Genomic DNA, 27,748 nt, shown 5'->3' with positions numbered 1-27,748 from the left:
AAAAAAGTTGTCATTGAAGCAAGGTGGTCTGTATTGGAAGGAAAATGTGGTAAATGCTTGTGCTCATTGAGTGGCAAATCTTGAATGGTTTTCAAATCTATCTCATCATTGTTCTAAAAGATATAAAGAACATGCATTTTTAATGTTTTCACCATAATTGTATTTGTTTGAATGGAAGGCAAAACCTTCAGCACAGTGTTTTGAAAATGTACTTATGCATTTTTTAACACAAAGTTTTAACTTGTCCTCTTGGTACGTATTCAACAAGGTACCAGTATAGTATAAATATCCATACAGTGTAGGTCTGCATACATAATACCCTCACACATAGTGTGTATGGGGGTATTTAATATAGGAATCACTCTGAGGTTCAAAGGGGACGGCTAGTAACTAATCAGTGGGAATCAGTGGGAATGCTGGACGATGATTGTTCCAATCCTTATGGGATTCATTTAAGAGTACATTCTATTCTTGTGTGAAAATTATTTGCTTCAGAATGGTCTCATATTCAAGTAATGTGCAGTTTAATGTTTTCAGGTTAGCGTGCCTGGTCAGTGATGGGGCATTAATCTGCACATTACGTGAATATGAGATCATTCTAAAGCAAATAATTTTCACACAACAGTAGATATATAATGTACTTTTGAATACATCTCGCAAGGACTGGAACAATCATCCCTCAGCATTCCCACTGATTCCCACTGATCGGTTACTGGTCATCCCCTTTAAAGTAGTCGGGCAGTCTGTTCGGCGGTTGCAGAACTTGTTGCTCAAAAACTTTTCTCATCTATTTTAGTAATTCATATACAATTTGGTATGTGTGACTGCTATCATAGACCAGATGTGCAGGACACCTTTTTTTTTTCAGTATTCAGTAATGCGTTGCCATGGCAATGGCAAATTTTCATTTCAAATCACACAAAACTTGGATCCAACAACTCTCAGTTTTAAAGCAATTCAACTGAAATTTGGCACCTGACATCTCATCAATGTAATATGTACTTGTGCTGGACATTTATAGTGAGTGTTCAGTTGCCATGGCAACAGTAGTTCTTTTTTGCAAATACAAAAATGTGTGAATTGACTCACTCAGCTTCTGAGCTTTTGGTTTCAATTTTTTTTTTTTGCTTGTAACTGGAAAAGTACATACCATTGTAGATGTGTTAATGTTATCTTTCATCATTGCTGAACAATTTGTTGTCATGGTAATACTATGTTTTGTATTAAATCATACACATATGTGGTGGATTTAGCTATGTGTAGGTATCTTAGTTTTTAACATTTAATTTAAAATTCAGCAGATATGACCACTATGACATGAAGTTGTGCAAACTTCATCTGTATTCATCACCATGCATGTGTTACCATGGTAAGAATATTCCAAATAAAAACCACAAAAGATACATGTATTGTGGAATGACAAGATCTAGAGCGTATGACCACTGTAGTTTTAAGGTGAGCAAAACACATTTTCTGTGTTGAACAACACATTTCTATGGCAACCAGTTTCTGTGCAGTTAAGATATGTACACAAATCCCATGGAATGAGCTAGCTAACTCTCAGTTTTAGATTGGGGGTATGAAGCACATCCATATACAATGTAGTTCTATTTAAAAGTTGTGCATTGAAAGGTTGTCATTTTATTTCATTTCTTCTTTGAGCAACATATTAAACAGATAAGTATGCTGTATGAAATGGGTTCCTATTTTCTCATATCATGTGTGGTGATGTGACTTCTCTTACTGAAATGATACAAGTTCATTGGGAATGTATGTTGTTCTTAGCATTATTTAGACAATGTAACAGCCATTATTAGCTTTTTACATCCTTGTAGTTAAGTGACAGATTTAGTGTATGAGTATCATTATTGATACTCTTTTGCATGACTCGTACATGATCTTCAGGTTTTCTACTCATCTTAAACATAAAATTGAATGTACACGATTGTATGTGTTCAGGGCATATTACAATAATGATGAATACAATTGTTGAATACAATAGATTGTAATACTGATTATGTAGACATGCGATGAATATGAATTATAACAACCAGCTCTCATTTTTATTAGATTCTGTATAATTGCAAGATTTGCTGCTGAAGACTGTATTGTGCTTTGTCGTTAAAAGCATTTGTATAAAGCATGTTTACAATGTGCTCCGAATGTCTAGGTTGACTGATAATTGTTCATATTTGGGGCATTTCTTTCCATTAATGTAAAAAATTACTCCTTTCATGTACCATGAAATGCACATATTTTTGGTTGATTAAGATATTATTCAAATTAAATTCAAATAAAAACCATTAAATTATGCTCATTACATATCCTAAACTCAGTACTGCCTGTAATTCAGATACCAGTATGTAAAGTCTTTGGACATCAGGACTGGCAGTAACATATTGTAGTCTGATAGCAGCCATGAAGCTAAAGTGTTCGTTTCCTAGTTAATATTTTTCTTGTTGTTTTGTTGTTGTTTTGTTGATATTTATCAACGTGCCTTTAACTAGATCTGTTAACAGATTCTGTGCTCAGTAGAATTAAGAAATAAATGACTGCTCTGAATTGTGCATTCTGGCAACTCGATCCATCACCTGTATTTGACTTTTGGTTCTTGGCTCTGCCCATCCCCACCTCTTCGTGCCATAAAAAGATTGATTATAATGTATCGCTCAAATTAGTTTCTTGCTGATTGTAGCATAAATGTGAGCTACACTAATGTACTCTTTCTCCTCTATGTTTTCTACCTTACAGTGTAGTTTCTTGTGGCTTTCTTTTTCATAATCACCTTTACTGAACTGTGAATTGTAGCGGTTTCTGATTATGAGTGATACATGCTTGTGTTGACAAATGAGTGAATGTGTATGCTGGGTGCTTGCAATTGGACTGTGTATTCATGCCTGCATGTGTTCATATCCAGGATTTTGTGATAGTTCTTGCATAAAAAAGTAAAGATACAATATTTTTGATAAATCATTGAGTAATAACTTGAGGTACTATTGTATAGAATACTGTATATAATTACTGAATAGTCCTTACATTTTAATGAAAGAATTTGCACAATATCGACCAGCAACTACAAGTCACATCACATCTTATGTTGATAGATTTCATACCCTTGCATTTATGAAACAGAATATTTCTTTCTATGCATGCTGCACAGTTAGGCCCCAATGTTTTTTTAAAGAAGAGGAGTGAGAAAAAACAACAATCCAAAACAAACTGATAATCAACTCTTTTTGTGTAGCATTGGTTGGCAAAAGTGGGCCTACCCCTAAAATAAACCGCCTTCCTTTAATATGATGTAATTCATTTACAGATGACTACCATGGGCATTTTTAACTAAAATTCAACAATATATATTTTCCATCAGCCAATTCAGCTTCATGAAGACATTTTTGCGATGTGTGCACAGTCTGGAACAGCTTAAATTTCACATAAAACCAACATAATTATGTAAAGCCCGCTACTCCAATGTCATAGCCTGTAGGCTCCAAAGTGAGTTTCTGTCAGTGAAAATGAGAGAGTAAAAAAATTCACTAAAGTGTAAAGTTGATGTTCTTTAACCTCCTCGTTTCCACAAATACTCTTAAACATTTATTCTTGGTATTCAGAGGGTTAAATAGATGACTGCTGATTATCTGACATAGAGGGCGGCACATTTTGTAAAACATGAGCATTTGAAAGTTCAATTTTTCAAACCACACTTTGGACCATGATTTCTTCATAGATTCACCTGCATTTTGGAAATGTTTGATTATTTTCAGTGAAGAATTACATTTTTAATCAAATTTCATAGATGGGAATCTGAAAAGTGGTCTAAAATCAGTTATAATTGAACAACAAATTAACCAAAATAGGGATCTTGATAAAGAAAAACAAAGGAGAAATTTGATCAAGTACACAAGGTTTTCCCCGACCATCGAGGCATTATCACATTCCCTTTTTTATAGTTGTGTTTCCAATACTCATGTATGTGTTTTGATATACATTGCCAACATATCCAAAGTATGAATGCAAGGATTATTGCAGAAATTCAGAACAACAATTTTACCATAAGTATTTCAACAAATTTATGGAACTCACCCAGAAAATCAAAATTAAAAAAAAACAAGCTCTACAGCAAGTAGGAAACAAGATGCAATAGCAAGCTAAAATGTTCATGCAAGTTTTCCAAAAGAATTGAGGTCAATACAATTGATCTAAATAAAATGGAGTAATATTTTGTTCCTTGTTGCAGAACGTGACTTTGAAAGTACCATGGACCTTACCTGGGCGACTGTACTTCTATATCTTCAAGTGGGGTCTTTTTTTAAATTTAACCAGTGAATTAAAGTGAATAGGAAAAGTGTTTTTATCATTGAAAAGGAATGAGAAATTCCCTTCTGAAAAGTTAAATTCTCTCTGGAAATGTCATATTATTCATAGCACAATCGGGGTGTATCAATTTTACCAAAGCCCGATTTCACTCAAAAGGGTAAATTCGTTGCTTTTCTCTTGTACAAAGTCTATGGAGTCAGGGCACCAATGACCGTTTTAGAGAGCCCAAAAGGGGCGGAGCTTAGCCAAAAATCAAACACCAAATTTACCGTGTAAGAGAGGGAGAGAGAGAGAGAGAGAGGGGGGGGGAAAGCTGTTTAATCATTTGCAAAGTGAAATTCGGTATTCAAAGGACTACTTTGAAAACATTTTCTGTCAACACATGTCACGCCTTCCCACTTCTAACACGGAGTCAAGAGCGACCCTTGATCGAAGATTTGGCCCTAAGACCCAGGCTGGAACCATATAGAGCAAAGTGAACCTAGATGAGCGAGAGTGATTTGAGTGTGTCGAGTTACTTTCCACATATCCGTCGGCGACCAATTTCTCCTTTATTACACATTTTGTGCGGCTGACATACTCTCGCCCAGCGCTGGATATGCACTCTCCCATTATGACATGTTTTGATAATCCGTGTTCACTCTCAAGTCGAATATTGCCGTGGCCAACACCTGCGGGCGCGCGACAAAAATGGCCTCTGGAACCGCTTCCACATTTTTTTTTCTTTCTCTGATCCCCTCTCTCTCCCTGTTGCGCTTATTTTACCGAAACATGTAACGCTTACTTTCAGAAATAACACAAATCTGACCTAAAACACACATTCAGGGTTGAATCAAGTTTAATTCCACCAGCACTGGAAAGGGGCGCAGAGAGAAAATGAATTGAGAGTTTATACAAAGAGCCGACTCGAAATAACATTCCTTTTCTGATTCATTGTCTCACAAAGCCCGGCCTGTAGGGGAAAAGAAATTGCCGGTAATAAAGTGTATGTATTAAAGAACACTGGCGAATAAAAGAAGGGGGAAGAATGAATGACAGCTTTTCATATTAGCGCGAAGAACAAATGGCAGCGAGTGAATGAAAGAACTTTTTTTCTTTTCTTAGAGTGACGAGTGGACTACAATAGAGCTAGCAAGAGTTGAAGAGAAAAGGGAAATATGCAAATATCTGGAAGCCTGAACCAATATGAGAAGATTGCGGCACGCAGGTGAGTCGCTTGCTCAATAAATCCAAATTAGTCGAAACATGTCTAATCAAGACAGGGTGGATCACGCGTCAATTTGTCGGTCATTGCTGACAAAGGCACGTCTGACGATTACATAAATAGCCGAAAAATATTTTCATACTTTTTTTTTCTGATGTGATCCATGTCAGCGACTGTTCCGACCTCCCATGAACTCACGCGATATTGAAAGAGAAATTTCTCGAGCGGTTTGCATTGATTTTTTACTTTACTTTGACTCTTTCTTAAGTGATTGTAGATAACTTCCCATGCTTACACCCCAACCCCGAGAAACAGACCCAACTGTATCAATTTGCGGAAAATGCAGAGAATTACACGTGGAGTTGATTAAAATCTGACAGATAGCACTACCATTTTAAGAAATGTATACATTTCACTTCACATCACGTGATCGATTAGTACGCCATACACGTGGAGTATCGATATCACTGTAGCGCCATCATCAACTAGATCACGTGAGCAATCCCCAAAACGGTTTTCAGGACCATCAAATTACTCCACGAAATCATTTTGTCTCATGTCACACGAAGTGAATGATCACCACAAGATAAAGATATCTGAAGGTGGGGATATCAATGTAATAGCTATTATACTGGCAAAACACGAAACCCTTTTGATTCTTGAAAATGACAATATGTATAGTAGAATTCATTCAACAGTTGAGTTACATTACGCGACTGATAGACGCCTAAAGTTATCAGAAGATGATGAAGGGAAATTCATGTTTTTAACATACCCATCAAGGGCTAAGCACAATTCAAATTGAAATGTTATACTTGAAATTCTAACGCTAAAATCATGCCTCCATAATAATCACGTCATTTGCTAGAATCTTGGAGGGCTTGCTCAATAATGATTTTCCCCAGTGACTCATCTATTCATGTGTAAAGGGTCGTAGAAACAAGAACAACAAACGCATACAAAACATTCACAAGTTTAACGAGTATATTTTTGTTGTCTTGCTTGCATATAACATTATGTCTTCTTGGTGCTGAAGTCAATATTGTACATGTTACATATCGTCACTGATGAAAAGCTCGCGGGATGAGCAATACACTTCCTATACGCTCAACAGATGCTGTAAACACACTTGCATGAGAAGTGATACATACCAGTGAAGAAATGGGCTGAGGGAAGAGCGGGGGGGGGGGGGGAGGGAGGGGAGGGAGGGGGGGGGGGGAGGGGGGGGGAAGAACGATGTGTGACACCTCCTCGAACATACCCAAACCGGACGTCCAACAACGAGTGACCACATAAATGTCACATGGTGCTGTTTTTTCGATGACCTCACGTTCACGTAGATTACGTCTCAAACAACTGTTAATAATCACCTATGCAGTCATCCTATTAGTCTCGTCTATGGCAGGCGAACGCGACCCTGGGTAAACTCATCCCCTCCCCTCCCACCCCCCCCCCCCCCCCCTTCGCTTCCCGGAGGATGAGGGATTATTGTGACATACAGAATGTCTTTTCGAGTTTGCTAGCGGCGCTTCTTACAACATTAACTTCACGTTGTAGCGGAGGGTAGAAGAAGAAGCAGATTGTATGTTGTTGTTTGATATTGTATGATGATATTGCAATGTTGAGTATAGTTGATTTTGTTGTTAGAAATGAATGTTCACTTTTGACGTACAGAATAGTATAATGTATAAGTGAATGAAGAGTTTAGTGTAGATAATTGTTTTTGATTTGGTAAATTGATAGAAAAAAATTTAATGGTTGTATAATTTTTTCTTCTCAGACATGTATATTTTGATATATATGATATATTTATATTCATTTAGGGGGTGCATTTTTCTTTATAAACTCAGACAGTAAGTTGTATTTTTTCCCATCCCGGTTGCAAACTGCTACATTTAGTCTCATTCTTCATTTTCCCAATGTTATGATCAGTTCTATTCTGTTTGAGGTACTATTCGGAGTTATGTAAATGTTATTTGTTGTGATTGTCACCTTGTATGTATGTGTTTACAGGGCCCCCTGGAAAACAGTACTTGATTACTGACGGGGCCACCCTGTATAAATAAAACGAAATAATAATAATAATAATAATAATAGTTGGGAGGAGGTGGTTCAATCCCCTACGTGTTATACCGTATCCGCAAGCGTAGGCCCTATACTAGCAATGTTTTTTTGTGAGTTTGAGTAAGCTTGGGCATCGGAGCTAAATGTTGACATGCGAAGATGCATCAAATATTTTAAGACTTCACCTTCGACACTTCACAACATTTGTCATGGGTGTTATTATTACCATCTGTATTGGCATGATAAGTTGATGACGTGATGATAACGATGATGATAGTATCAGAAGTAGAAGTGGTACTAGTGCAGTAATACTACAACTACTACTGCTGCTACTGCTACCACTACTACTACTACTACTACTACTACTACTACTACTACTACTACTACTACCACTACTACTACTACTACTACTACTATTAACAAAATGAATGCTATATCATTAAAGACAATAATTATCATCGTCACCACCATTATATTTAACATTACTTCAAACTTGTCTTTGAATCATTGTCATTTAATGGCATTGAAATTGACGACAGAATTATGGAAAAAAGTATGTAGATTATCAGGTTCAACCTATGTGAACCTCACTAATCAGGGTACCTCGGTAAGTGAAAATCTTCACATCATAATATTCGAGTGCGTGGAAGAAAATACGATGCCTCTGCACATGCACTTGGACGTGAACGAAGTATAAACGTAGGGGGTTTTCCTGACCTATCTCTTTCCAGGGATATTGTACTCTGGTAAGCCCACCGTACTCTCACTATTCGCTTCCTCCTAAACCAGGTATAATGATGAGAAAGAGACAGACAGAGAGAGAGAGAGAGGGAGAGAGAGGGAGAGTGAGGAAGAGAGTGGGAGAGAGTGTGGGAGAGGAGGGAAGGGTTACAGCGCAGAGGGGGGACGTGTTGATCAATTGTACCGGGCAAGGGCCGAATGATTACCCCTACTTCCTAATTAATTTTCCCCCTCCCGAATGAATTGCTGACGAATGCTGCGGGCGGTCCCCAATGGCCTAACCTGCAGCAGCTACTACTCCACGAAAATGAAATGACGGGAGTTGAAAATTCAAACAAGAAAGAAAGGAAGTACGAACGAAAGAAAAACGGGACTATGTACACATACTCCGAATTCCCGGCTTATACACAGGTTTCCCGAGCCACTTAGATACACGTTCCGAAATGCAATTATTACTCGGCTCGTATGGTGGTGGTGGAAAGGGAGGAGAGGTTGACCCATTCCAGAAGTTCATGCACCATCTTCCCCACATGTGCTCAACACATTTCAGACATCGAATGCCACATTGTGTGCAAGCACCGAAATGCGCCTTGAATCTGAGCTGCCTTTAACTACACGAACTGGCAAGACAGCGTATTTTGTGACTCATAGATCCCGAATGGAAGTTCCTTTTGCTTAGATGCCCATTTGTGACTGTAATTTTGTAAATTTCATGTGACTTTTGTTGGACAAGACTGAACTCCTTCACTCGTCTTTATGAGATAATCAATGTCTATGTAAAATGATGTAAGGGGGAATGTTTCATATTTCATTCACCATCACGCAAATTGTAGAACATTAGAGTTGCTTAACATAACAAGATCATGAAAATGAGAGATGATGATGTAATCAAAAGATATCTTCGAGATGTCATGCAGCGTTGAAGACAGCAGTGCTGAAGACAACGAACACAAATTCAAGCATCTGCCCCTCCATTCCCCGCATCCCAAATACACACACACACACACACACACTCACTCACACACGCACACACACACACACACACACACACACACAAACACACACACAAACACACACATACTCACACACACACACACACACACACACACACACACACACAGAGAGAAGAGTGATCATAGCTTCAGTGATGACACTTTCTTTGATGGCGTCTCTAGTTGTGAATGAGTTTCCGATGAATCAGATGATTCTCATCGTCACTTTCTGGTTTAATCCAACCTCGAACGGCGCGCCATCGGAACTGTTCCAACGGGATTACTGGCACCTTAACACTGTCAATCGAAGAAATACACGATTATCAACGTTTCCCTTTCTGTAAAATACTCTTCAGGCCAAACGAAGGCAGGGAGGATGAGAAATCATTATTTCAACGTGGCTGAAAATAGACAATAACCTCCGCATTTCCTCCTCATTTTATTATCTTCGTAAAGCAAAATAAATGGCTTGCCATTTTGCCCTAAGTGAGCGCAGAATTCAATGATCTCTTACTGTATCTAACGCATTCTGAGGGGGACCTGATCGACTCGTGTCAAAACGCGGCGGTGAATGGGTTAAGTAGAAAAAGGGGCGATCTGTCAGTTAGGGCAGTAGGTAAACACGTCACGGGCGACAATTACAAGGGTACGTCGAGAGGACGGGTGGCAACGATACTGAAAGCAATGGCAAAAATTTTTCCTTGATTAATTGAGTCGGGTGGTTGTATTATGCGTGTGTGTTTTATTTCTGCCAGCCAGATTAGCTGCCACGTGATTGATTCCGACTAATGCGACAAAAGACAAATTAAACGCACACACAGACACACAAGAATTGGTTCTTACTGACAGACAGCGCTCCAAAAAGCGATTTTCAACGACCTGGCAAACGGTCTGTTGGTTGCATTATCGGTTTGCGTCTTTTTACAAGAATGGGAATAAACGATCCAAAATCTGAGGACAAGGGAAGGGGTAGGGGGAGACAGAGAGACAGAAAGACAGAGACATGAAGAAAAGTAAGAAAAGCTAGGGGAACAACGGAGTGTTGAAATTTGTAATATATTGGCATTCTGCTCCGCCTACTCCACAAATGCCAATCAATACAACAGATGTCGAAATGACCCCGCTATGACAGCTATGTCCATCGCGCAGTTGTCAGTGAAAACACGAATTTCTGTGTTGTGTGTATGTGTTCGTGTGTGTGTGTGTGTGTGCGTGTGTGTGGTTGCATTTATACCATGCTTATACAGAATGTACCTAAATTGAGCCGGTATCGTTGAACATTTGTGTTATATGGTAAAACAATCGCCTACATGCCTTGAACAACACGGAACATTTTAGCCTGGAATAATGAGCGTGACATGCACATGTTACACTGTATGTTGTCTTTAGCTTATTATTATTATTATTATTATTATTATTATTATTATTATTATTATTATTATTATTATTATCATTATTATTATTATTATTATTATTATTATTATTATTATTATTATTATTATTATCATTATTATTATTATTATTCATTTATCTATTTATTTGTTTATTTATTTCATAGGAGATGGTGAGCCAGCCATTCGAAAATGCTTGCGAAGCAATGAGTGATAAATTAGACAGATTATGATAATATTATGCCGGATAAAAAAATGCAGGGACACTTGTCTTGGGAACCGTGTCTTTAAAAAAATTGTCATGCATACACTGCCCCATGATTACAGCCTTCTTCAGCAGGTACTCTCAAAGTGCTTTGTAAGAGCGACCAGCGCCTGAATTGACTCTCATTTTGATCATGTTTTGCTCACTTATTTCATATGCAGATTATCTACCAGCATCCTGCATTTTTTAGATCGTATTAGAGTCTCATATCCTCAGTGTGTGGAAAAGAAAACACAGCTCAATTTGCGCTGTGATGGCAACTCTCGGTGACTCATACGCTTGCTCCATTAGCAGCTGATTTTTGACAACAAATCAAATTAGCAACAGTCAAACCCGTGACAATGATTAGGGTGGCGTCACCGTTCATTACAAAGGTCAATGCAACGGGGTCAAAGGTTACACACTCTTCTTTTTTTGTGCGTGTTTGTGTGTGTGTATGTTAGTGTGTGTGTTGTGTGTGTGTGTGTGTGTGTGTGTGTGTGTGTGTCTGACCGAGACGTAACGCTAATACAAAGGGTATGCCTGTTATGAAAATGACAGGTGATTTTTAAGCTAAAGTTTTGTGGTATCTCTATGAATACACCCCACTCCTCAGAGTGGAAATTGGTGCAATGGCGTAGCAAAGACACGTTTGGATACAATTTTTTCATACATTTTTTTTTAATCGTAAGCTAGCTATTGCTGTACAGCAATATCAATAACAAAATTCCCAAGATGTACCATCTTTTCTCTCAAAACAAAGAGTAGTGACTGAGATAAGAGGAGAAGAAGAGATTGTTGAGCTTTGAGAGAGATAAGCCTCGATCCGAAATCATGTTAGTATTCTAAAATGATGAACATGAACTATCCAGACGCGTATTCTTTTGTTTGATAATTGTTCAGTAAGCCAATATCTACGTTAGATAGCAAATATTGGTCATAGTTGTATATTGGTAATGCGTTAGCGTAAATCAGCTACAATTTTTTTTTTTTCGGTGCCAAATAATGAAAGCCATCCGATGAGGCCCAATGTGTGATTAAAAAAAAAATGGTACTACAGATACACTTTTGAAATTGAAATGCTCCTGTGGGTTTCATCGCGCGAGGCCGAAGTAATCAGTTAGTGGGATTTATTAAAAACAGAGCAAAAATGATATCGCAGTGAGTTCGCGTGGAGTTATTGAACTGCTCGACCCAAATGTAGTATGAAAGAGCTTCTCATCCCCCCCCCCCCACACACACACACATTGATCCTGTTACAGACGCATGGCCAAAGTCAATGACTGATGTTTACTGGTTATAATCACAGCACACTCAGACACACACATTATCATTATTATACATGCAAAACCGCAAATAGCTACTGACGCGGCATCGAACTAAAACCAGCTTCAATGTTTACCGCCAGCAAACAGTATAATTTCATACCCTGCCTCAATGCCCGACGCGGGAGCTATACGTCGGTATAGTCTGTCTAACTCGCTGCTCCAAGATTTTTTTTTCTCCCAATGTTAGGGGGAGTGTAGTTCACTTCAAGGGCATAATATCATGAGAGTGCTGAAATTAAGGTGATACATGCCCTCAAACTATACAGCAGCTGCAGGGGTTCCACCTTATTGACGGGACATGGAATCTCGTATCCCCCCCCCCCCCAAAAAAAAAAAAAAAAAAAAAAACCAACAACAACAACAATAAAACAAACCACCCCCCTGAATTGACATGTTCGCTTCACAAGAGGCATGAAACAATAACGGTGTCATAAACACAAGAACAATAAAACCCATATCTATCATCTTCTGTATTGATTATTTATATATGTATGTATATATATATATATATATATATATATATATATATATATATATATTTGTTTTTACTTTTTTTTTACATTCCTCCAGAAAAAAAAAAGAAAGAGAATCTCGATTAAGTGTAGTTACATGGGTTTCCTTTGATCGATAGAGATCGAGAAAGTATGTTGGATCTGGGTCAACTTTTTTTTTCTCCTTTTCGTTCGTTCATAAGTAACTTGAAATGACATCACTTAGACAATAACATCGAATTTGAGACATTTCTCTCATTACTGGTACAGACCCGTAAGATACTGCAACGTTTGCAAAAAGAAAAAAAATAAGAAGAGAGAAAGAAACATCAATAAAAGAAAGAAGAATTAATCATGGTCGTCACAGCGCCGTTCTGACATGATAATCCAGCTCCCCCAACCCTCCCCCATTCTTCTACCGTCTTACTTCTTGGAGCTTCGCGGGCGTATTAATGAGCTGCTAGAGGCGGGGAGAGGACGGACGGAGATTGAAAGAAACCCTATTTCAACAAATCTTGGGATGCCCACTTAATGTGGAAAAAGCCGCTGACCACTTAACCTCTATGGGGTACGTATCTCAATCAGCAAGGGCAGGCCCAGTCACTCCCCGGGCAAACGCTAAGAACGTAAGTCGATTTGGCCGTACATTGTAGTAGATGATGACTTTTGTACATTATCGTCGTTTAGCAGCAGGCACTGATTCTCTGTCGTTCGTGCGCATGCATTGAAAATACTAATCGACGGCAGAGCATTACCCGTAACATTTACAGAAGCACCTTTTTATCCCACAAAAAAAGAAAGAAAGAAAGAAAGAACAAAAAAAGTAAAATACGAAAAGAAGCTTGCGTAAAGATTATGTTTTGAAGCGGTATTAAGTAACTCACCCGTCGTAGACACATTATCAGCGTCTCGGGGTTTACCCCGATAACAGTTTGTATGTTAGTGAAAAGAGGATTCCAGGAATATTGAACGACAGATGAGGATAATATAGTTTGTCCTGGATATTGTATAGTTTACCGTTTGACCGAACACATTAGTTAGTCATAGCAGCAAAGCATTTTAAATTGATTAAAAAGATATCAAAATGGTTTAAAGTGCTGTCATTTTTGTGATGTCATAACGTCACGAAGCTCAGCATTATGACACAGTCTTCACATTCATTACACTACACATGCACGGTCAAGAGTGTGGCATCGTTATGTTGATAGTACGTAAACCTTGTCTCCAGCGAAATACAAACAAACGCACGCGAGGGGGAGCTAGGAGCAGACGACCGACCGCACCAACCAGCAGACGGTCGGGCGATGAAATTTTTGAAGGGTTATGATGGACGATGGGATATTCGGTGAGGCTGGGGAGAGAGACCTCGACAATCCCGAGGTTCAGACAGGGAGAACCACACGCATAATATAACATCATCAGTACTTCGTGTATAAATATCATTGCCGTTGCGTGTCGACAAATGTTTATGCATTTGAGAAGACATGTAGCTCCCGCCATTATTCCCCTAATTGGCTCCATTGAACCCCACACTGAGAGCTTAGGGGTCAGAAAAGAACACGCGGGTGTATTGGGGTAGGAACGTGCGCTGGGCTGATGGAGGATTGGATTTGGTTATAGGTATAGAGAGAGAGAGAGAGAGAGAGAGGGATGAGGGAAGAACAGAATATTATGGAGGAGAGAGAAAAGGACAGAATAAAGCGTGACATGAAGGGATCAAGAGGGGGGATAAAAGGAGGACGGTAAGAGCAGTGATCGTAATACTTCATTCACGAGCTGAATTGAATCATTGGTGCAAAACTCAGATGAATGGATGAAACTAGACTCTTGTCATTTCATATAAATCGAAATGAAATATCATCATAATCACAGTTGTTTTATAATGATTACGTATTAGTTAGTTAACCTGAGATGAGTTGGAAATTTAACACGGCCAGTGAGGGAATCAATCAAAGGCATAGTTATACTGTTATCATGCAAGCACTCAGAGACCGACATCTTTGACTCAAACCCCCTGCGAAGAGTGAGGATAAGAATGAAATGCATTGCCTGCGCAGCGTTGCTGCTGGCGGATTCGAACCAGACACATTTATTGTGCATGAGAGCGACTGAAGAAAGTCGATGGCAAGGCGTGTGGCTAATTGTTAAATTGTCAAATTACCTATAAAACGTACAAGCTGTTCTTTGATATTCCAGAGGTAATAATGAAACGTGCAAATATTTTATTAGAAAGAGAAAGGCAATTATGAGAATGGAATGGATTTCACCAACACCTGCAATGACGAGACAACTTGACCACTCTCCTCACAGCCAACCACTCTTGATATTCGATGAGACATGATGATGTAAAATGTTCTCATGCTGATAAACAACTTCAAGCACTGGTAGAAAATGAAAATAGGGAAAGTAGTTATTTCAGTTTTACCGTTACGCAAAATCATAAAGCCGTGCTACGTAAAATCACGCCATAGCAACTGTGTAAAGGCGTTGCTACTCCGATATTGCTTTGCAGTATTCACATATGTTGTTTTAATTGGGCCTCCTTATCCTGTCACTTTTTTTCATCCAAATTGTCATATAATACTTCCCCTTACCACAAAAATCATCCTCTAAATGAATAAGTGACAGAATTGTCCTAAAGGCTCACGATATGACTGTTCTCGCTTATGCAATTTCGAATGGTATCGTTCTCAGGGCCTACTTCTACTTTTGCTCATCGTGGTGAAGAATATACAGTACGTTTGGCGGATCGTAAAAGAAGGAAGACGATATTCCAGGCCCGTGGTGACTGGTCAAAGGTTAATGTCAGATCGGAGGCACCCCTTTGCCCTCTCTCCATCGGAGATGGAGTGGCTGAGACAAGGGGGAGAAAAGAAGAGCTCTGGTATGGTTTCATACCACCGAGTCATCCTCACTAAACAATTCATGTGATAAGATTCAGCAGGCCGTGACACAACTCACACTATACAGACAGACAAAGTGTCTTGTCGACTTTCTTTCTCAGTGCTCTTGCCTAAAATTTGGACTCTGCGCAGAGCATGCGTCTATCGTATTCATCAGGATCGAGATGGCAGCTGAAAGGTCTCTAAAAGTGGCCGTTCTACCAGGATACCAACTCAATTATGTAAAATTCTGACGAAAAATAATGTAGGCTTTCTTTCATTAAATTCATGAATGTTGGCCTATATTGCAAAGATTGTGCTCGTAGTTGGCATTTTGAATAACGCCAAAATTTCGCCAAACGTGCAATGCCAAGAGAATTTTCATTGCTGCCTACTCGTAATGTCGAACTCTTCTTCTTTTCAAATAAAAAAAATGAAATGTTAAGTTATGACCATACGCTGAATCTCCTATACGTGAATATCTATGAAGTCATATCATATCAAGTAGTCTCTAAACTGTTACTTTTCGTCAAATGTACCAGGAGAATGTATGGGATGCAGTTAACGACAATGTTTACAAACTTTCCAGATGCTTAGATACTTTCAATGCTGAACTTTTCGTCTTTTCATCTCAAAGATAAAATATGAAGTTCTGGCCACACATTGTAACATGAATATCTACCAAGTCATTATCTTAAGGAGTCTCCAAATTATTACTCTCGAGATCTTGACGATAATGGGTAAATGAAGTCATTTGCCTTCTCATCACGTATCTACAAACGATCAAACAAACAAGAAAGATTATGCAATGCAAATAAACTTCTGCAAAACTAATGGTGCATGTAGCAGCATGTTAACCAAGGAATTTCTGTGGTAAAGATGGAAATTGACGCAAAGAGCTGAATAGTAATGGCGAGGAAAGATGAGTACAAAATGGATTAACTCTGTCATTATCACCGGCGATTTGTGTGTACACGATGCCAATGACATTCAGGAGATAGTGGTTAGAGAGTTAAGAGGGAGACTCATCGGTATCTCCTCACCTGCCGCATACCGATACATTGCTTACACGACACGGGTCTGGGGATTACAGATTTACATCGACAATTGAGTAACCTGCGGAACTTTTGAAGTCTCCCAGACGCTAAAGCGCCAGCGTCTTATAGGTTTCACTTCTCTTTATCCTCTAAGCGAGTAAAGAAAAGGAATGGGAGGACCCTTAAAGAAAGAAGGGAAAATATAGACAGTGGCAGCGTTCCTCCATATTTTCTCAGGCTACACCCGCCTCAAGACTTATCTCTGGAGTCTAAACTCATGCTTCGTACCAAGGAAGCGAATTCTTGTTTATTTACCAATTGAGAGAGCCTATTTTCGAGCACGCGTAAGCTGGTAGTTCTTTCACAAAAACACGAAAAAAACCCCTACGATTGGAAAGACAATTAGAACTGAGTTTTACGCCTCTCACAATGCCCGCACGTCCTTTTCCTAAGCTAAGGATCCCCCTTTAGCCTTCCCCTCCAACCCCCTCCCCCTTTAACATCCTATAGTCTTCTTTAAGCATATTTCCCTCCCTCGAGATAGTTTTTATTCTTCTCTCCGGCCTATTATCCGGTAAGGTTTGTCGGGTTTGACTTGTCCCCTCTAGACCGGAACGGATATATCCTGTTACCTATATATTCGTCAGTGCGCCTCGACACAGTCATAAGCCCCGTAATAACGTGAAAGTGAACTACCTGTCGCATTACAATGCACGAAGAGGAGGGCTCTAAAAACCCAGTTTCGTTATGTTTATGACATGCACCTTTTTTTCCCCTTTCCTCGCACTTGCTGAGGCTGCTAACACCTCTAACCACGTGTCTGCCCCATGCACTCTTCTCAAAATGACATTGATCTTTGTGACACTGATTTAACAACATGTATATTTGTTCTCATTCATTTTAATTTTTGGGAAACGTAACAATTGGTAATGGTGCACACTTATAAAGCCGAAACGAATGAGCTTTCTGTGTCCCTATATGCAAACAGCAACGCGTGCAGGATGATTTCAATATTTTGACAAGTTATCAGCTAGGCAACTTTAATTAGGCAATAGTATCTCTCTACGGCCAGATAATACAGCAACGGCAACACAAGCTTTGATGAGGTCGCCATAATCATGATAGTTCTTCATTCTTCGCAGCAGCGTTTCTTTCAGACGGCCAGAAAAATCATAATAAGATGACAATTTCAGATTTTTCGCCAAACTAGGACTGGGACGTAAACCTGGATGGGTTTGAGGTGACTTTGCGGCAGCAGCTGTCACCTTTTGTAACGATTATCTTTTGTAAATTGATATCGCCACAAAAAAGTACACCGTGACTGAATCCTGGCGCTGGAGAGATCGAGAAGGAGAGAGTAGGGAGAGAGAGATGGGGGGGGGGGGGGGGGGGGAGGGGAAAGGACTTTGCACGGGAGAGACATCACAGTACGACACCTGTTGGGATATCTGTGACTCACTTTCCCTCGCTCAAGTATACAGGGGTTATCAGTCAGCTAGTAATCAGTAGTGTAGCAAATGGGCTGATAGGGAGGGGAGAGAGGGTGATACATGGAGGGAGAGAGAGGGGGAGATGGGCGGGGTGGGGTGCTGCGCACATATTGCCTTATACGCGCCAGAGATTCGATCAAACCCGTCATAATTATTTTAGAGTTGATATCTCAAGGGTTATTACACTCGTCTGTCCGGTATCCGATCGTTTTCAGATGGCTCGCCGAGAAATTGCCCGAATGAAAATAAAACCATCTCTCATCTTCTATCATACTGTCCGTCATTTTTCTCCCCCCTTTTGCGGTGAGAGTGACGTGAGAGGAGGAATGCCCTTATTTATATAAATCCATTCATTCATTTTATGCTTGGCGTAATTACTAGCCACGTGCCAAACAATGTGTGGCTGACTAAGTTTCAATCATGTGTTCTTAGCAGGTCTGGAAATTGGTTGGATTTTCGCACTTTACATTCATGATTGCCTGCTAAGAACGGTATTGTGTAACTGAAACTCTCGGAAATTAGTGGAGAGCCATCTTCCTAACTGTTCATTCTGAGCAGATATATATATATATATATATATATATATATATATATATATATATATATGGGTGAAAACGTTGAACGATGTACAATTGGGCAAATCAGGGTTCAAAATTAAAAAACGTCACTCACTGATATAAATATATCTCAGTCAAATGTCATTGATATCAGCTTTCTTGGAAACCCGATTATACTGGGATATCTCCAAGGGTGTTGTTTTTATTCAAGATTAGATAGAACTGTGACATATTGGCGAACGTCTCTGACTAAAATAAACACTGTTTTAGTGAAAATTCAAATGAAGGGTAGAAAAACATTCAAATGAATATATTTTCATCTTGTTCATGCTTTTGAAGACTGTGTTAATTTGTTCCTAAAATATTGTTTACCTCCTGTGAAGTTTACAAAAGCTAATACACACGGAAGTTAAAGTAAAAGTGGAGTTTTTGTCATTTAAGCAGAGATTTTTATATTCTTATCTTCACTTTCATCTCATTAGAACAAAACATATAGCAGGGGTCTCATTTGTTTAAATGTTAATGTTCACTAGATACTAATAATGAATTTAGTGCATTTCGTTTGGTCAAATCCCCATAAAAGCCCCGTACAGATGCTGAAAGTAAGCCATGTTTTGATCAGAGACGTTCAGGTTTCACTCATAGACGTTCCTCAGACATAGACAATAAAAACGATGTCCTTTGATCCATAATTACGAGGTTTGTGAACAAACAACATTGTTCTTTTATTAAACACATGTTTATCTTTTGTTAACAATTCAGAATGGGAATTTAAACTTGAATTATTTTTCATGATGAACGATTGTAACTACAAACCTCCAAATTGTAAAAGGAATTTCGATTTCTACACCAAAAATCAACAAACCTGTCCTTGTTATATTATTCATATCTTACAACACTGTTAAATGACAGACAAATAAAAATTACATGAAATACTTGCAATTTTGACTACCTTACCTAAATTATTTGTTTATATCAGAGACATTTGCTTTTCCATCAGGGACGTTTCGGCTGTAAGTTATCACTAGAATTAAACACCAAACTCCCTATTTTAAAAGATGCTCGTAACTCAACATTGCACATTCATTTAGAAATCATTTACCGAGGCATATGTTAAGAATTGTTTTTGTTTATGATGACCACTACTTTGTATTTCACCTTCCGGTGTATGCGAAGGTGTGCCCACATGCTATCAATATCGTATATGTTTTCTTTCAAATGTAGTTCAAATCTATAACAAAGGTAAACACGAATTTACTAATACTATTCTAATTTGACCACTATACCTCAAATATGATTGTATGTGTATGTCCGGCCAGTTCGGATTTTTATTAGGGACCGTACCTGGGCCACTGCTTTGATGTCGTCTCAGAAAGCTGTAATTAACCTATACTCATCCTAGAAGCATCAAATTCCGCTGTGCTTTTTTGTATACTATGGCAGATATAAATTGTAAACGCCAAACTCAAAAGAATATCAACGGTGTGGTACAGCAAACGTTTGACCAAAATGAACTGAAAACCTCTTTCAAGAGGTTGACAATGATAACATTACGATATCATATTTTACCTGTCAAATCGGTAGGGGATTATCAATCCTTCTTTCTACTCGAAGGCGATACATAAGTGTAGTGTTGTAGAGGAAACTAAGTAAAGGGACATTCTTAATAGGCATTTTCTTGTTTCAGATGTTAGTATTTTTCCTTTTCTCATGTATTTGGCTTACAAACCTCAAAAATAATACCACTAGAACATCTCACCTTACTTCTAAGAGAAAAGGAGTCATTACAGGGGATATTCAGCCCAAATATGAGCTAGCCGCTGATAAGAAAGAATAAAATCTTACGGGCTCAAGAAAAAAAATAATGAAGTTATGACGTTTTGAAGTTTCGCTAATTTTTCAGGAAACAGTTTTTGAACGGTCATTATGAATATGCTAATGGCAAATTGAGCTTGTCATTCCCTCACAGCTTGCCATAATGTTTGCACATAAACTTTTGAAATTTTCAGTTTTTCATTCAAACATAATTATGTCCGAGGCTTTAATCCGGGTATATCTAACTGATTACTATTCTGAAGGTAATCAACCAGGAATAGCATCATGTTTCAGATTTCAAAGACAGAAAAATTGAATTTTCGTTATTTTTTGTACACGATCAATGGAAAATTGTGAGGTTATGACATGGTTAGCTCACTCATTTGCATATTCTTATCAACTGTACGAGAACTTGTTTGCAGGAATTAGCAAAACATAAAAAAGGCAGTTAATTAAGGGTGCAATTAAGCACAATTAAGGGTGCAAGTATGCGCCGCAGGTGTGCTGCTATTATTACAAATTAGGTGCAAATTTGAACATTTATTTCTTAGCGTGTAAGCCTCAGATTTTACAGCCTCAAAAGCAAACGTAGTGATGTGCATAAAAACAGAGTCCGCATTATAACATTGAATTGTATTTCCCCTCCACTTGGTATTCCATGTCCTCAATCAGTGCATGGTACCGACTGCGTCGCTTGCTACCTGAAACAGGGGTTGGGATAGTCATTATTTTGTAAACAGATGGCACCTCCAAGATGTTCGTCCGGTCTTGCCAGTACCACGGCCGTTGTCTGGAACTTGTAGGCTCCATGAACATGACTGAGCCTAAAGATCCTGAGCAGGACGAAATTCTAATATTCGGAGCATTTAAAATCCATCCGGTCTTCCCGTTTTGCTGTAAGAAAAAAAAAGATAGAGTTAAAATGATATTGAAATAAATTTATCATGCACTGGAAGAACAATGTATGCACAAATGAACGTCTCTGATCAAAATTATAAAATCAACATTGTTTTTAGATTGCGTAAATTACCTAGAACGATGTATGTATACGAGGGCCATATACTGTGGAATAATGAAAGATCTACTCCTTATTGTAGTAGTTGAAAATGTGTAAAACGTTCAATGTAACGTCTCTGACGTAAACATCTTTGCTTATCAGTACTTAATGGGTTTGATTTTTACAAGATATTGGCATTATGTTTGGATTGAGGAGCCAATGTGCTACAAACATAGGCACCAATTCGCCATGGTGGGTCATTGATATTGGTTTGAGAGCAGATCCTATTTGTTCAGAGAACGTCTCTGACCTAAACCTGTTTTTCTTACATTTCTGCCTCTCTCACAAAAAATACGTAAACTAAAGTGACTACTACATAATAATCATAGACTATTGACCTATTACTAGTCATAAAACATATTTCCTGTCCTGGCAATGTGTTTACTCTTGCTCAATCAACAGAAAATCTTAAATTTGAAACTCTTTTACAAATTTTCAACATCTTTCAGGAAGCTTCATTTTTCTTAATATTACAACACGACCGTGTTAACTTGGTTCTACTTGTTCCTATTATACTAACTGAGCCCATCCAGACATAAATTTACTTTAACGTTCTCATAATTTGTATAGTGGATGTCTTTATTTCATGAAACAGTAATTTTCAGAGACGTTTTTCATTTTGCTCAGAGACGTGCGGTCTTTGATTTTCGTGCAGATTCTTACATATTTACTGTCTATCCTTTTTAATTTACCTCTAATCCAAAGATTAAAATACATAATTTCACAAATGATACTGATTGGCAAATCTACGGAATAATAATTCTAATAAATCGGCACAAACACCAGGAAAGTTTTTGTTATTACTCACATTTTCAAGATTTGTGGGCATGTCTGTCGTTGAACTGTGCTGACTCGATTCCAGGATGGCTCGTCAGTGCGTAAAATAAGCACGCAAATAAAGTATCATGCAGTGCGAAAGTGTCAGATGAGGGAATATCCCTTCAGAGACTTTCAATCAGGGACATTCGTTTTGATCAGAGACATTCGCCAATTCGGGTTTTCAACCAGAACTCATTTTTGTGGACAGTATGCTACTAAAGTTGCCAATCATCATAGTCGCCTGGCTCACACTGACATACTGATATCCACTTTTTATCTCAAGCATAATCCACTTTCATTAATGACACCATTAAACAACTGAACATCTCTGATGGTTATTCAGTATAATTTTCTTTAATGAGCCACCACATGATTATTTCACACAGCTCACTCACAAATTTTGATGGAATGGTAGTATGGATAAGACGCTAAATAAATATGGCCTTACATGTTTTCATAGTCATCCTGAATTTTTCGCGTCAAGGAAAAGATAATTCATTCAGAGACGTTCTTTTTCAGACATAAGTGAATTCAATGTTTCCTGATAAGATAAATAATACACACGTTCATGGCAGAAGTACTTGATTAAATATTTGAAGTGTGTGGGCTTACTCACAAGGAAAAACAAAGCTGTAGAATTGCATTAGAACAAAAATTAAGACGTGTGATTCTGGGATTTTTTCCCAAAATATGCATTTTTGTCAATTTTTTCAGCTTCAAGGCATTATTTTTTAAAGAAAATGCAGTAAGAACACTAAAAAGTATATATTTCCTGAAAGGTACAACCCTCCCCTACCAAATGATATCTAAAACCATGAAAAACACCCCCAGGTGACAATTTTACAAGGGTTTGAATATAAAAAAGCCCGAAAATGGCCAATTGTACATCATTCAACGTTTTCACCCATATATATATATATACATTATATATATATATATATACTGTGGTTTCAAAATCCGATCACCCAATCTTTCCAAATACGGCTTCTCAAAGTTTAAGATATATAAATGCTGCAATCTGTAAAATTAAAGCTATATGCCTATGTTTTTTTGTTTGTTTTTTTGATATTTTGAAAATGACTGAGGCGATGTGAATACTTTGGTATTGGCTTTTCTGTGGATTCTATTTCAAATTCACTTTCTGCCAGCATTTCACCTGTGGCAATGAAATGACTTTTTTTTTTGCTTTGAAAATTAGAAAAAACACACACACGAATGAAATCCAGCAATATGTGCTTAATCCAAGAGGGAAGCGGAGCGCGTCCAAAGATAAATGGGGACTATATTCGCAAATGAATTAATTCCTACTCCGGGAGTATAGGCCCGTGCCTGCGGTAGTGAGGCAGGCAGGTCGTAATTATCGATGAAAGTAGCATAGTACTATCCACGCTTTGTACAAAAAAAAAAAAAAAACCACGGCGCAAGGTCACTGCTAAGAGTCAGAACGCTCGAAACAGCATGCAGCGCAGATATAACCGTTTGAAAAGTGCACGATATTCATTTGGGTCTAACTTTAGTCCATATCACTGCAAATTGTTATGAAATTGGACGGCGGAAGCATTAACTTCATCACACGACACGGCATTTAAACACACACATACAAGCACACGCACACACACACACACACACACTACACATTCGACAATTCATTTGTGAGTATAGCGTCAAGGTCAGATCGTGAAGTCGAAAGGTAAAGAGACGACGGATATCTCGTCTCAAGTGCAATGACACTGCGGTTCAGAAAACTGTCAGCTATCATTGCCCTGTCCAATCCAGTTGAAAAATGGCAAACATAGAAAATACTCCATGCATAAAATGTGATCTCCAAAACACCGCTGTATAAAATGAATCATCACTTTAGAGAAAAGTATGACATTCATGAAATCGAAACGACGGCAATGTCACGTGCGACTCCGCCTTCATCGATACCAGCACGAAATAAACTGAGCATGTATTGTTATTCTTTGATGCGATGATTACACAGAAATTTAAATTTTGTTCATGCCGTTTGAATGGAAACACGTATAGAAACAATACACAATTGATGACGAGGGGCTTTAGCATGGTTTGTTATGAGAAGGCTGTTAGTTTTAAGTAATGATAATCAATATTTGCTTTGATCGAGTGAAATCACTTTATCTGCATCATAAATCCAACGTTTTATGCCATGCATCCACGTGTTCGACGTAGAACTCCACAGCCTTCTACGGCATCAACGGATCCATTGAACCTAAACGATAATAAGGTTTCGTGTATCTCAACTCATTATCTTCGACGTATAAGTATGTTTTCTGGAAGAGGGAAAACGAAGGACGGCTTGTACTTACAGAAAATGTCCGCCGTGTTTTTTGTTCCATTTATCGTGCCGTCCTCGTGTATGGCGAGCCGGTAGCCGGTCCGACAGAAAAGCTGCTTGGGGCTCTTCGGCTCAAACACGAACGGGTTGCCCCGGTTGGAGGCCTTTCTCCTCACTCTCCGGCTGGAGGTGGCGTCGGCCTGGCTAGCGACCCGTAGGTGGTGGCCTGGCGCGGCAGCCCGCCTCATGTGGCCCCCGTGGAGTAACCTCTCGCCACGATGCGATCTGTACGAGGTCGGGGAGGAGCGTCGGAGGAGGGTAGGCGAAGAGGCTGCTCCTGACGCGTGAGATGAAAAGTTTAATCGCGACAAAGATGTCGATGATAATGATAATGATAACGACTTCGCACTGTTTGTTGTTGCTGCCGCAGCTTTTACTTTGTTATTCTCACTAATATAATTATTGCTATGTCTACTCATGCTGCTAATTTCTCCTTGGGAGTCTGTTGAATATGAATTGTGTTTTAATGCAGAAAGGATTGAGGACAGGCTGCTCTCAGCGTCTCTAAGAAGTGAGAATGTCGGGGACTCGTGGCGTCCCTCTCTTGTTTCGGTGTGCTCTGTTCTCGAGCCGTACTCGCCTCCATTTGATAATCCCGCCGCAAGGGATACACATAAGAACCCGATGATGATCATGTGTGAGGCTCGCTTGCTCGCCGGAATCGACGACCACCACCAACAACAATCATCCATGATCGCCGACGACGGTCCACCACGTCCCGTGAAAGTAACAAAGAGGCGAAACGCAAAGAAATCGACGCGATACCGAAATCGCGCCTCGTCAATGGAATCAAATAAATTTCTTTAAATCCGTCCAGATTGAAGGATGAGATATCGGAACAGAGATGAAGATGAAAAATCCATTAAAACTTCCCGAATTTCGCGGCGCTATTTCCAAAGGTAGATGTGTCGATACGAGTGCAATCCATGGCCACATTTGCACTCCATTTAGAACAATTTAGGGTAATCCAATTCAAATGGTGGGGGCTGAGCCGAAGAAAAACCCAGCAAACGTGAAATTAATTGGAGCGGAGCGCTGTAAGAATCCCTTGAGAACTACCCTTAGAGGCAAGGCATCCCTCTTACTGTTCCGTAGGTGACAGAGGGACCGCGGATAAGCACTGTCATCCACGCGTAACGGACCTTTAGCCGAATGTGAGTTCAGCATGCAGTCAGTGATGCGACATGAGTAGCGGCGATCTCACTCACGGAGGCATGGTAGAGAGAGACGGATAGAGAGAGGGAGAGAGAAGGGGACAAAATAATCGTCTACGTTACTTAGTATACGGCGCACTCGCGCATGAGTAGTACTGAGTTCACAAAAAGTAGGCGTGGTTACGCTGTGCCAATGGGGAGAACACTGTTCTGTGATTGCGGAATGAGAGCGACACGAAATTAACAGGAAGAGGTTTTTGTTTTTGTTTTTGTTTATCTAAGTTGACCGCGAACACAAAAACTTAGTTCCAATCTCATGACCACTTCTTTCCTCTAATTGGCGAGTTTGCCAACATAGTTGATTGCCGTCCTCAAACCTACATGCATGACACAAAGTCAGTCTCGCTGTAGTCGCGCCAGCACGGGGACAGCTTTTACAGAAGTCTATTTGCTGCACGTTGAATGACGACAGAACCGCTCATTTTTTGATGGTGCAATTTCATATTTAGGACGCACGAGCCCGTCCGTCGTGCATAGGTCGATGGTGTGATCTTCATCGGTAGGGAGCATGTTCCTCTCCCTCTACGTTTCGGAGGTTATGCCTTTGAATCATCGCTTTTCAGTTTTTCTTGGCTGGTATACAAGACTTGTTCATCTAGCACCTGTCGAAATCGGGACACGGTGTAGCAAACCTGCAGACAAAGAAAAGTAGAAACACAAGAGACAAAGTAGCCTCGAAGTCTTTTTTTTTTTTGTCTTCAAATAATGACAGGGCGAGGGACAGTGAGCAAATACGTCAAGATTTGGAAGGGGGTAGGGAAGGACTTAAAGAAGTAACCCTCGGAATTGGATGGTGCTTGGAAAGTCGCAATTATGTTTTAAACGTCGGTTTCCTGTGATAAAAAGAACATTCAACCCTACCATAATGAGTTTAGTCAACGCCACTCACAAATGCACAATTCGAATGTAGGTACTGGGAATTTCGTTTTTAGCCAAGATATTGCATGACCTATGCTCACCATTTGTGAACAAAATACGGATGGGGCCAACGTTCGGCATTTCTGGTAATGCGAATTGTGATTAGGAAACAACTGACAAAGATAATACTAAAGTTTCTTAACTTTTCTCAACAAAAACAGAGAATAAATAAAGTGACGGAATTGTTTCCCGATTGTGTCTTTCATCGATATTCTTTTTTTTTTTTTTTTTTTTTGGGGGGGGGGGGGTCTTGCTTTTTATTAGTCATGCAACGGCATCAGACCCTTACGTCTTTTTCACACTGAACGCATCACAGTTTTCTTAATCACCTCACTCTTACAGACACAGGTTAAACACCAACACTGCATTCAATGCAAGCGTTACTGTTTAAAAAGACCAAGTAAGACAAAAGAGGACATTAATCTTCCTGATCACAGTGTCTTGCACCTGATGGTCATCTTTGCATTACATTAGTATAAGTACTTGTGATGATGATATAGTAGTAGTAGTAGTAGTAGTAGTAGTAGTAGTAGTAGTAGTAGTAGTAGTAGTAGTAGTAGGAGGAGGAGGAGGAGGAGGAGGAGGAGGAGTATGAAAAGTGCAAGCATTTTAGGAGGTAGTAGTAGGCCTGTATAATATAATAATTATTATGATAGTTATTATCATTATTACCATTATTATTATTATTATTACATTGTTATTATTATTATTATCATTATTATTATCATTATTATCATTATTATTATTATTATTATCATCATCATCATCATCATCATCATTATCATTGTTATCATTAGTAGTAGCAGTAAGGCGTAGTAGAAATGCGGTAGT

The 27,748-nt window shown here is 39.0% G+C and overlaps 1 protein-coding gene across 1 annotated transcript in view; it reads right to left on the bottom strand.

Moving 5' to 3' along the window:
- Positions 1-25,933, bottom strand: part of LOC139718148 (uncharacterized) — an 88,570-nt gene extending 62,637 nt beyond the window's left edge. The window contains exon 1 of the mRNA XM_071629632.1: positions 24,757-25,933. Within this exon, the coding sequence (XP_071485733.1) occupies positions 24,757-25,477 (721 nt within the window). The 5' untranslated portion in view covers positions 25,478-25,933. The remainder of the gene's footprint in view (positions 1-24,756) is intronic.
- Between the last annotated feature and the right edge of the window lie 1,815 nt (positions 25,934-27,748).

This window comes from Diadema antillarum, unplaced genomic scaffold (assembly GCF_040938485.1).
Source record: "Diadema antillarum isolate AM-2024a unplaced genomic scaffold, OU_Dant_1.0 scf00000090, whole genome shotgun sequence".
Classification (NCBI taxonomy): Eukaryota; Metazoa; Echinodermata; class Echinoidea; order Diadematoida; family Diadematidae; genus Diadema; species Diadema antillarum.
This window is presented reverse-complemented; position numbering and strand designations above follow the sequence as displayed.